The 12,495-nt window shown below is 36.2% G+C and overlaps 1 protein-coding gene across 1 annotated transcript in view; it reads right to left on the bottom strand.

Moving 5' to 3' along the window:
* Nucleotides 1-5,324, bottom strand: part of trpa1b (transient receptor potential cation channel, subfamily A, member 1b) — a 22,463-nt gene extending 17,139 nt beyond the window's left edge. Inside the window, exons 1-5 of the mRNA XM_008396373.2 lie at nucleotides 5,188-5,324; nucleotides 3,344-3,471; nucleotides 2,975-3,077; nucleotides 1,260-1,422; nucleotides 891-1,066 (exon numbers count right to left, since the gene is read on the bottom strand). Of these exons, the coding sequence (XP_008394595.1) occupies nucleotides 891-1,066; nucleotides 1,260-1,422; nucleotides 2,975-3,070 (435 nt within the window). The 5' untranslated portion in view covers nucleotides 3,071-3,077; nucleotides 3,344-3,471; nucleotides 5,188-5,324. The remainder of the gene's footprint in view (nucleotides 1-890; nucleotides 1,067-1,259; nucleotides 1,423-2,974; nucleotides 3,078-3,343; nucleotides 3,472-5,187) is intronic.
* Nucleotides 5,325-12,495: the final 7,171 nt, after the last annotated feature.

Genomic DNA, 12,495 nt, shown 5'->3' with positions numbered 1-12,495 from the left:
TATTATTCCTGATGGTTTGCAAGGGCGGGCCAAAATGTATTTGTTAAATGTTCTTTTTACAGCAGCCCTGAAATGCATTACAATTAGGTGGATGCAATWGGAGCCGCCTTCTTACGACTTATGGGTTCAAAAAGTAAAGGAATTGCATACAATGGAAAAGATAACCTACTCACTCAGACTTCAAAAATCCAAGTATGACCTGCGCTGGGGACCTGCAAAGGCCCTGTTGATTTAGTTAAACCTAATGGATTTGTCTTTTGCCTTATGTCGTTTGGTTTTCTCTTCCAGAGTCCATTCTTATTTAAATGGTGTACAGTGATGAGTCTATAAACATGCTGTAGCTGTAAATTGTTATTCCAAGATGTTTATTGTATGGAAAACATCATATTGTCAACATTTGTATTATGTACCACTGAAGTATGATTGTACTTTGCTCTGCTGGAAAAAATAATTAAAAATCTAAGTTCAAAAAAAAAAAAAAAAAAATGATAAATAAAAATCTTAAAAATATGACTCATGTTTATTTTAGAGCATTTCCTACTCAGATAGAACCTAAATACAATTCTAAAGTGTAAAACCAGTTGTTTTCTGGGCTCTACTAATCAGTAAGTGAGATCCACTTGTTTATTCTACCACTATGTCCCTCACTGCAATGCTGTGTGCATTTTGGTTAAAAAAAAAAAAGTTTCTAACACTTGTTGAATAGTTGAAGGGTGACATGTAAATTAAAATAACAATGTACAAATTGAAATAAAATTAAAAACATGGGTTTTGATTTCCCAGCCACTGAAAATAAAATATGTGTGAGTTGTAAAATGAGAAATGTCAAGAATGTAAAAACAACAAAAAGTTTGACTGCGACATTAACTGTGCACTCCCAGCCTTCTCACCCCCAACAGGCTGTTGTGTCCGAGGCTGATCGCCAGGTGCAGGGGGGACAGGAGAGCATTGTTGAGGATGTTGGGGTTGGCTCCTAGGTCCATGAGGGCCCTGCAGCTCTCTGCTTTGTTCCTCTCCACGGCCCAGTGCAGAGGGACGCTGCCCTGGTCATCACAGCTGTTCAGCTCTGTGACACGACACGCAAACACAAGTGAAAACACAGACATTTATGCAAATGTTTATAAATCCTGATCTCTTTATGATGCACCGACAGTAGGAAAAAAAAAAAGAAAAACATTTACTCAAAGTACCCAAAGACAGGATTATGATAATTCCTCTTGAGCAGGCAGCAGCGCACTATACAAATGAATCACGCTTACCTTGTGGATCTATGACAGAGGTGATAAATTGAATGAGGGAGACGTGGCCCCCTGCAGCAGCATGATGGAGGGGACTAGCTCCGCATTCATCTTTCTCACAGAGGACCTCCGGGCTCTTTCTCACCAGGTTCTCCAGAAGCGTCAGGTCCCCCTTCTCTGCCAACTGCACAGAAATATTGATTGTAATAATATAACATGATCATGATACTTATCCACACTGGGGGCACTTGGTTTGTGTATCAGGTGCTTTTTTTTTCATGATTAGCCCTAGGCTTTAATTTCTTAAAGCTGACTTTTTGGTGCAATCTGAGCTAAATACGTAGGTACTGATAGAGAAAAGAAGCTGTTTGTCTTTGAAAACATTCTTTCTTATTCATTGCTTATTTTGGGGGGGAATTTTAGCAATTTCAATGATTTTCTCCCTTAGGGTTTGCAATGCAAACAAAGCAATAAATTAGTTGAAATTGATTGTTTGATCCAACAAGAGAAAATTGCTAATGTCTTCAACAAAAACCTGAAGGTTTCTCTAACGAGTGATTTGGTCAAGAAGAATGTTTGAAAGCATCAAACAGTTACACCGCTTGTTGATTGTAAAAAGTTGCACAACTTTTACTTGAGCCAGTAGACAGATTTGTGGCCCTGCATGGAATAGAAAAAACATCCTGCATAGTTGTCGACTGATGAACTATGAATCTACTTTTGCAAAAACAATGCTTCAAATAAATGATTAAAAGGACAAAAAAATAAAAATAGTTGGGCATCATCTGCAACCAAAATATTTGCGTTTCAAGAAAGTGCAATACTGGTTTGCAGTTCTTATTTCCCGTATTCTCAGTCGGTTCTAATTGCACAAATGAGAGCTTTCGAGGAGAAACACGAGTTTGTGCTTTAATGGATCTAAGAAGTGAAACACTCACGAAATACATCAAAAGTCTGTAACACCACGAACAAGAAAGAACTTTTTGTTCAAGCTGAGGAAAAAAAACAGCACTAATTAATTATTTAAGTCCACATTTAATAATCACAGCAATCTAAATAATAGCCGAGAATCAACAGGATGAGGCATGCAACTAGGGCTTTTTACGGCAGAGAGATCAAACCATTTGTTTGCCCAGTTCTCTGTGTTAGAGAAGATTGTAGCCAATTTGAAAAAACATGGCAGATTTATAATCTATTCACTGAGGGAAAATCATGAGAAATAAGTGTTAGGGAATAGAAAAAGGACAAGGCTTTATTTAACAACTTATTTTTGTAGTCAATAAATCATAGAATATGATTAGCTCATATTTTTGAATTGATAAATGAAGATGAATGGTATGCTAAGATGTTACAATGTTTTTTTTTCTGATTTTATTACTGTATAAAATGACCTTTACAGATCCAAGTAATAACAAAAATATGTGATAAAAGAGAAGGGAGAAGGCTTATGTCTTGTAACCAAGCATTGACATTCATTATATTGTTGATAGATTTATGGATAAAGATGTTTATCCATCATTTTTATGTTTATCAAGTAAATCAAAACGTAAGTTTGCGAAACATCGACTTTGTCGACAATTATGAGCATTAGAATAGAGTCGTAGACCTTTAGTGTGAGTCAAGTCTTGAGTCTGTGTACCAAATCTTGAAGTAAAGTCTGATGCCTTTTTTGCGACTCATGTTTCAATGTATGGAATACAGGAGTTTAGAGTTTTTCGATGAAAAACTATCCTCACCTCGACTGCATTTAGACTTGCCAGGGCTGAATCTTCATCCTCTATGACGTACGTGTAACAACTGGTCTGGCGCGCCACATCTCTGCTGAAGTTCATCACTTAGCTGACGACACATGTATTGTCAATGGCGAGAGCAATGACATCTTTATATTTGCAACACTTGCGTATTTAGAACATCCAAACATCCAGAATGCATGAAACTGAAAACCAAGTCAATACAGTAGTCTCTCGGTGAAGTGTTACGACAAAATGCAAAAACTTTACTAAACATGGCTAACAAAGATTTGGTCTTTGACGGGGCATTCAGATCATGTACTTAGCCAACCACTTGTGTTGCCAAAAGGGGAAAGTATATGACTTTGTCTTTACCTAGAAAGGCATTCAGATCCACTGAGTGTTTTGGAGGCTGAAGCCCTTCAGTTGTAGAAAACAACAATGTCCTTCACAGCTTGTTTGCAGCACGTTTGGGTCCGTCCCAGGTGGCTGACAGGGTGATCCTGAGTGAGCAAGATTGAAAGAGACCTTATAATGTGTTGCATAAAGCCCATCGGTCACATCGAAAGGTCAAATCATAAATTACTTCTTGCTATGTAAAATTTCACAAGAATCCTCTTGACATATTGCAGAAGCTTTGCTTTCAGAAACTGCTGCCGTTTCATGTGATAACACGGCCGCTAGAGTTTCGTCTCCGTCTGGCTGAAAAGTTACATCGTGGAAATGTTTTGTTTCTGCTGCCCGGCTGATTTAAAACCACATTTCTGCACAGTCAGTGACAGTTCACAGCAAACATTTAGGCAATCTAACATGGACCAGTGGCCCTGAACATTGACTCTAACAAGGACTTTTCTATTAAGGTTGGCAGAATGAGTCAGTTTAGATTAAAGTTTGATGGTTAACTGTAGGCTCAGCAAGCTGTGGTCACCAAAAGCCATCAGTTTTAATCACTTCTCTTTGGGAGTCCCTGCATTCTAATAAAATGTTGTTCTGGTCCAACGACGAGAAGCACTCACAGTAAAAGTGCTGTTTATGCATTAACAAAAATGATCATGTCTATTAAAATGGTTTCCTTTTGGGGTTTTTTTTACCTTGTAGCTGCACCTATTTGCTTATTTATTGTCAGAACGTCCTAAACAGTGATTTTGGATGTATTTTAGCATTGTACTGTATGTGATTTAACATTGCACTTAAGCATTACCACAACTCTAGCTGATTCTCCTATCGGACTATGTTTTCTAGCACATCCTCTGCAGCAGAGTCAACTCTGGAATAATCAACAAAACCTTCTGTACAATTTGATTTTCTCTAATATTGTAAATTTGATAAAGAGACCAGAAAATGTGATCGCGCCCATCATTTCCTAGCAGCTGCGGTAAATGTGTGCCATTGGGTTCAGGCAACTGAGCCTGTCACACATTTGCTTGAAGGAGCCAAGTGTCCAGGAAGTGCACTAATGGGCACTGGTTGAGCAATTTCTAAAGGAAAACACGAAAACAAATTGGCGATGTGGCTGCTTCTCGAAAACAAAGATTTCCCTGTAAAGTACCATGTTATGTCGTTAAGAACTAAAAGCCTTAAAAAGCCAAGTTTGCTGGTCCATATGCATTGGGACAAAACTACTTTTAAGATGTTCTTAAACAATTTATTATTATTTTCTGTTTTTTCTTTCTTCTTTTCTTTACATATTCATTTGGCATGTTCTATTTGGACCTTTTTTCTTTTAATGAATATGTAAGAATTAATTGCAAATCAAATATAAATAATACTACTTTACTACTCTAAAGCAACAACTAGGAGTCTTAAATAGATTAATAACTGACCAACAGTAGAGTGTCAAATGTAGAATGACATTACAAGGCATAAAACAATAGATATATTATCAGACAATCATAACATCTAATCATCTCAGTCCAAATTATCTAAATGATTTAAAAATATCAACCATAAAGGAATAAAAAAAATTATATAATCCTTAACAAAGAAAGGAGAGAAACTTTTCTGTACTCAGATTGCACACTTGTTAGATATAATTTATAACTATAGCACATTATTCTTAATCAAACTGCCGAGAAAATATAGATGTCGCCCATAAAAATTCATTTTTCTAAATACAAACAAAAATATTCAGCAACATCTCGAGTATCAGTAAAAATACATTCTAATCAAATACATTCGGTACACAATGAAAGACATCCTTGGAGACAGGAGGTACTTACTGCACGTGTGTGATGCTGCTGCTGGTCTCGTCAATCTGGCTGCTCTCTTCACCACCACAAAAAGGCTTAAATAGTGTGGGAAGCAAAGCATTTCCATGTGTCTCGACTAATGCAGGCAATATTCTGCCCCCGTGTGACCAAATCACTCACATGATGTTCTTATATCCATGGAGAGGTAACCTGATAGGGCATTTGACTGGCAGCAATGCAGTAAGACACCGAACGTGATACATTTTATGTTTTATAATTTGTTTTAATGAAGCTTTCTGAAAACTGGATACTGGCTTAGTCAAGAGTTTCCAGTATTTAACCAAATGACTTCAAGAAGTTTCATGTAAACTGGTTAGAAGTATTAAGTAAAGTTCCTAGGTTTAAAGGTAAAACAAATTTCACTATGGTTCAAATTTCAGTGACTATACTAACATTTTTAATAAATGAAAGAGAAAGCTCTTTTTTTTTTCTTGTATCGTTGTGGCACACACCTAAACACCATATTATTGTGATCTAGAAAAATTAAACAAACGTCATATCCTTTATTTATTAATTTATTTATTTCTCTCATTAAGATCCAAAATCTCATTTACAAGACACCTTAGCTCTCTTATAAATGAGATTTGCTATAAATAATGTGACATTTATGGTTAAAAAAAAAGAGAGGAGAGAAAACAACTGAGACACCAATAGATTTATAGCAAGGGAAAACAGTGTAAGTGCTCACACTGTTAAACTCAGACTTTGTTGAAGCACCATTTGATTTAAGTTCAGCATTCGGTTTTCATTAGCAACTGCTCGTCTCGTCTTAATGTCTATTTTGCCTTGCAGAAGTTGACGTCTCTAGTCTGCTGCCCTCTTCAGGTGACACTGCAGACCTACTGTCAGATTCACTCTGATCAGCCCACTTTACTTTTCCTCTCGTTGAGTCAGTCTTACGTGGTTTAAGATGGACAGAAATGATAATGACTGTGCTGCATTAAAATATATTTATCCAAGTTCAGTTCCACCTTAAGAAACGTAAGGCACCATATTTCCCTGCGAGTTTTGTATCAGACAAAAAGAATGTGGAAATTGTGACCACACATTTTAAGTGTAGTTTCATCAGACCACAACATTTCTACAAGGTTTTGGGTTAATTTAGCCACACCTGGAAGTCTCTTTTGAAGTAAAAGATTTCTACCTAGCTTCCATAACCTTTAGCGCTGACATATGGAGAACACAGAGTTTGTCGCAACCAGTCCTTGTTGGAAACTTCTCCAGGTCCTATTGCTCTCTGCTTCTGGTCAGCTTTCCTGACCAGAAGCAGGAAAGCTGCTTGTCTTTTCACTAATTTCTGAGGAACATGTTTATGCGGTGTAACTGCTTTTCATAGTTTTTGTGTCATGGTATATCTGCATATCTGCATGGTGTTTTCCATACATTTCCCTTGACAGACATCATTGTACATTGAAATTTTTGTGATCCAATAAAACCTTTCGGTATACAATAGCTTTAGCTAAGCGATGTAAATGTGGAGGAGTCAGGACAATCCGAGAGGAACAGCTGAACTTTCAGTTAAATCTGATTTAATATTATTGATGGCATTTGTGAACTTAGGAAGACTGAATGCTTTAATATATTAGCATCTGCCCACATCATTTATTTATTTTTTTTCGTTAAATTGTGCAGATTAAATTTCACAACATTTGTATATGTGGGAACATTTTTTAAAAAGACATTATATTTTCATATTTTCACACCAGAAAAAAAACCTATCATTTTAAACAGGGATGTGAGCTGGTTTATTTGACTTACAATATCCTTTTGCATTTCTTTCTTTCTTTCTTCAGTTTGTGCTCAGGCCTGTTCTGTTGCTGTTTTTTTCTCCTGACTTGACACAATAAAGTCAAGCTCTAAGTCCTCCTTGTTGATGTGGAGGATTAGGGAATATTGCTCAGGGAATCTTTATCAGACAGGATTATCAGATAAGGTATATCATTAACTAAGGATTATACAAGCATTTCTGCCATGAGAATAAGTATCTGATAGCAGTTCTGTCTCAGACTGTACAAATTGTGTGTAAGAGCTGCCTTGTTGCTAGTACTAGATTTCATAAAAATAATAAAGTATGCAGGTAGGAGACCCACAAAGCAAAAAATGCTTAAAGTTATCCTTTAGCCTCCATTAACATTTTGGTTCAAAACCATTTAGAGGACACACTGATTGCTGGATAAATCCCATTCAGTCAGGGTACACCACAACGAGTTGAGCCACAAGTTGAGCCTCCTCTGATTAGACAAAACAAATAAAATAAAATAAAATAAAATAATAATAATAATAATTGGTGTGACCACTGAGTTTACTGATCGCCCTAATTTCCTTTTTATTCATTGATGTGTAGTATTTATTTAAATGTTATTTTTTAAACAGTTAAAGAGATTCAAAAGAATCATGAAAAAGGTGCTTAAGGAAGGATGAATAGGACACAAGCATGTATAAAAAAATCAGGCTGAGAAATGAGAGAAAGTGTTAATATTTTCTGTACTTTGAACAACTTTAGAAATATGTAAAATGTGCAAACACATTTTGCTTTTTTTATTATTTTTGCTCATTCAATATCCATAGAACAAACATTTTGTTTGTCACACACATATTTTAAGCTTTGATTTCAATTTATTTACATCCTGAAAATGAATGACAACAAATCCTGAGAGAGGTTATGATTATTAATGTAGGAAAGAGATAGCCATAATTGGCACAAACATCTCATTTGGTATTTGGACTGGAAAACAACAGCAACTTATTGGTCAAATAAGATTTTTACTCTAGCCAGAAGACTCGGGCCGATTCTGCTTTTTACAGTTTCAGTTGCTCTCTGTGCTGGGATTTGCTTTGGCCCTGATTTGTCCAAACAGAGGGGAAGAACAAAATGCAGTTGTTTCAAACACAAACTGAAAAGTAAACAAGATATTTGGTCCATATCTGGGCTGAAATAAAACCAAACTATGGCCTAAATTTATTGAAGTTTAGCTGATTTAATCAGAGCGATAGTTTGAAATTGTGGAAACAAAATCCTAATTTAGTTCAATAATATCTTCATAGCTGGCTTTCTAGTTAACCTTAAACATGTTGCATCAAATGCAGAATACAGAAATGACTACGGACAAATGGAGAGTGAAGTATTGCTGTGTTGACTCGCCTGAAGTTAAGCCCTTAAATAAAACTCCCCTTAGGTTACTTTTACTGGGTCAGTGCGGCTTGTGGTATTCTCTAGACCACTTGTTGCAGAGATTGAGAAAACAGAAGAAATATTTTTAGTGCCATCTATGTATTTAGTTGGCGCCATGCTCTTGATTGTGTCGCTTCCCTAACTTTCCTTCTAATGCCACCTTGTGGCAATTTTCAGTGAGACGTCTTCATCGGTAATTGGTGGAGGTTCAAAAAGTTTTGGTCCAATTTCCCTTGTAACTTTGATCCAGAGTGTTGTGAGAAAAAAAATAATCTTTGGCTCTGGAACTTTGGTCAAAAAAGACATGTGTTATTATGTATATTAACTTTACAGATATATTTCCCTCACAACAGTAGGACAAAGCTCCTCCTATAATTGAACTATGATACATGAAGACTATCAGTTTCCCAAAACGCTGAAGATTACCATAAAACCATGGGCATATAAGCCTTGCAAGCTTAAGAATAACCCGCTTTTTATATTTGTTTTGAATGTTTTAGAATTGCAACCAATATAACCTTCTCCCACCTAAAACTCCACACTGAGGTCTGATTTCTGGCAGGCAGATTATAAAATGAAAATAAGACAGTATTTTTTTATTGATTTTTTTTTTTTAATTAGAGATCTTTGATGTTTATTCTCCTGGAAGATAATAACAAACAACCCAACATAATGAACATATATAGATAGAATTCATACATGGCGCCCAATCAAACGATTTATGGCACAAAGCTAATATTTGCTCAGTTATTGTTCTTTCAGGTCATCATGGATATAAGTTCTCCAAGCGCTATGTGTGGAACAGCCACGTGTGTGGATTCAGCATGACGAAGCATTTTAAGTATTATGTTTTTTTTCTGCCAAGCTTCATGGGACGCATAAATTGCTGCCAGTGCCTAGTTGCATTTGTTAAACAAACATTTGCCAGAACAATATGGTTGTGTTTGTCCTGGAAATTTGCACTGGATGGTAAATTACGGCATAAAGCAGATGAAGGGGAGATGAGGAAGGATGGGTGATGAGAAAACGAGTGTTGTGACTTAATTAGATTCAGGGGTTGACTTTACTAATGTGCCCATTTGTCTAATGACTATCTAATGATAATTTATTTTGAATTTCATGTCATTCAGAAAGGGGGTATGTGCACTTATCTGTTCAGATAAGATGTCCAGATCCTGTTGAACAATTTATTTGGTAATAAATCACTTTAACTACTAGAAAAGCTCTTAAGGAACTACAGTAGTGCCCTGTGCAGAGGACCTACTTTTATGCAGCAACAAAAAACTGAAAAATCACTAATAATTTATATCTATTTTAGTACAGTATGTAGCTTGATCAATGTACCACTTGTTAAATAGGTAAATGTTTCAAAATTAGCAAGATGCATCATATTGTTCCTTTTTAAATAAAGGATATAAACACTGAAGATTTCTTGGTAGGGTACAGAGTGGTGTTCTCAGTCCACAAAAAATTATTACAAGCTGTCCATCAGCTGTGTCTGTTAACAATAATAACATAAAGTGACTGAAGATATTTTATGCTTTGTGACAGAAGTATTATTCAATTATTCATTCATTCAATTATTTATTTGTTCCTTCATTTATTTCCAGCTTTAAACCAACTGCTTGGTGTTCAAGTCTGCTGTTCTTAGGCAGTGAGATTTGAGTACATGAATTTTAGAGAAGATGTCATATTAAGTGTCTTGCTTCCAGAAAAAAAATCTCTCTTACTCATTTATTTAAAAAAAAAAAAAGTAAAAAGTGGGACATAGAAGTGGCTGAGAACAGCAATATTCAGAGTGCATTAATTCAGACCTGCCAGTCAGAAGTTCACAGCAGACTAAATGCATATGTTGTGTGTGGTGTGTGTGTGTGGAGGTGTGAAGTCCCAGTAAGGTGTGCCACTGCATAGGTGTTCCATCATTTATTAAAAAAGTTTCTTCAAGAGGGGAGAGAGCAGCAGGCCTGTTGCCAGATTCCCCTTTCAGACTCTCTATTCCCTCTTGGAAAGCTTCTCAGCAGGTTGTGTTTTTATTGGGATTCATCGCTGAATTCTAAAAAACACACAAAATTGTCTTTCAAATCGAACCTTGTGTAACAGTTACCGTCTCTGCCTCATAGAGATTTTTTTTCTGCTTGGCAGCGATGAGCTCGACTGACAATGCAAATAGCTCTCAAACGGGGATGCAAATTGGCATATAAATGTGTTTGCACTGGGAATCTCTTTGGTCATACTGGGGATTAAGTTTCTTCTACGCACATAATTAAGAGCTCAAAGCAAGCTTTTCAGCCATTTCTCAGTTATTGAATGAATGGCAATGCAGACATTTTCATATAGATTTGCAGGAAACAAATGTAGAATGTTAACAAACTCAGAATTATGTTCATTGGCCAATGTTGTGAGCACAAACAAGGAATTTGACTTCAGTTTCAGGCACTCTGAACCAGTGCACATATAATGGTTGTACATTTATATATATATAAATTTATATATATATAAATGTACAAAAAATTTTTTTAACAACAGAACAGGAAAAATTCAGGCTGTGGATGTCCAAAAATGCTTGATTTGTTTTGCAGCAAAGTGGCTGATTACTCAGGGTGTAGGTATTGATTGTGTAGAATTCCCTTTCTCTGAACTCAAGGTAAGAGTTTAAACAGCTTGTGTCCAGTGTGTGTGGGTTCTGCAGAGGTTTGTTAGAGAACATTCGTGAACAAACATCAAAAAGACCAAGAAGCATGGCAGACAGATTAAGGATAAAGTTGTGGAAAAGTTTCAATCAACATTAGGTTTATAAGCAATGCTGCAAGCTTTGAACATCTCCCACAAAACTGTCCAGTCCATCATCTGAAAATGATGGAATGAAAGAGTATGGTGCAACTCTAAATTACCAAGACATGGTCATCCTTGTAAACTAACAGGCTGGGCAAGAAAAGCAATAAATGGAGAAGAAAGTAAAATGTCAACGGACTGAATTTATGTACCACTTTTCATCTTCAGGAAGAAGATCCTGGAAACTCAGTTAGAGCCTAAATGGTTTTCACTACCATGTGCTTTTTAATGATGCTACTGTTATGTATGCATGTATGTTGTTTGTTGCTATGGTTTCTCAAACCAAATTCCATCAAAGAACCTTAGTCAAGATTGATGATTGCAGATACTCTACATCCAATCCGAATTAGCTTGACTTATATTGTGAAGGTTTGGCAGACATTTCTGGAGGTGCAGAAAAGGACTCTCAGATGTAATTACAATACAAGGATATTTCCTCAGAGGTTCTGAAAAAAATGCACAAAGCAAGTAACAAATCGAATAATGGAACAAGAAACAAGAACATAAGGCGAGCTTTACTAAACAGATAACTGATTTACTGCAAGAATGGAAAATTGATAACAAAAATCATGAACTTAAAAAAAAAAAAATCTCCAAGTGATCAAAACTACAAAAACAAAGTTTTCAAGTGTTAGGGATGATTATTTTATCATTTTTCTTCCCTTTTTCTTTGTTTTCTATTTGTTGTGGCTGCTCTGAGTAAAGCTGAGGCCAGCTCAACTGCATTATCTGGAGACTACTGTGGGCATTAAAACCGCTGGAACCCTCTGGGGGGCTAAATCCTTCATTCTGGACCCTGTGATGATCTGTGTGGATTCGAACAGCCCAAATTGGAAAAAAAAAAGAAAAGAAAAAAAACAATCATAAGCCACACACACTCTCACTACTGCTTGTCAGAGACAGTATCATTTTTATTCCATCCCAGCTAGACCATCTGTTCAGTCTGTAAGGCCGTGCCCTCACACACTTGGGAGCGTGTTGTGCTCTGAAGTTTTGTAAATATCTATTTATTTTTAGAATGCATTCTCTTAAGTTTTCTAATTGAGTTTATATATTTTTTTCTTTTTATAATTATTCTGTTCCAGAAAGGTTATTGAGGCAGATTTCATTTGTATAGGCTTTAATTGCTGCTTTTTTTTCTGCCTTTACAGAAATACTGGATCAGGACTGATGAAGAGAACAATGTGCCTTGCAGCTGCTTTTCCCAACACATCCTTTGATGCACCTGAAGGACCACTTTCTCCCAAGTCGGTTCATAATCCGCATTAACAGTA

This window comes from Poecilia reticulata, linkage group LG20, assembly GCF_000633615.1.
Source record: "Poecilia reticulata strain Guanapo linkage group LG20, Guppy_female_1.0+MT, whole genome shotgun sequence".
Lineage (NCBI taxonomy): Eukaryota > Metazoa > Chordata > Actinopteri > Cyprinodontiformes > Poeciliidae > Poecilia > Poecilia reticulata.
The sequence above is the reverse complement of the archived record's forward strand: the minus strand, read 5'-3'. Positions and strand labels throughout refer to the sequence as shown.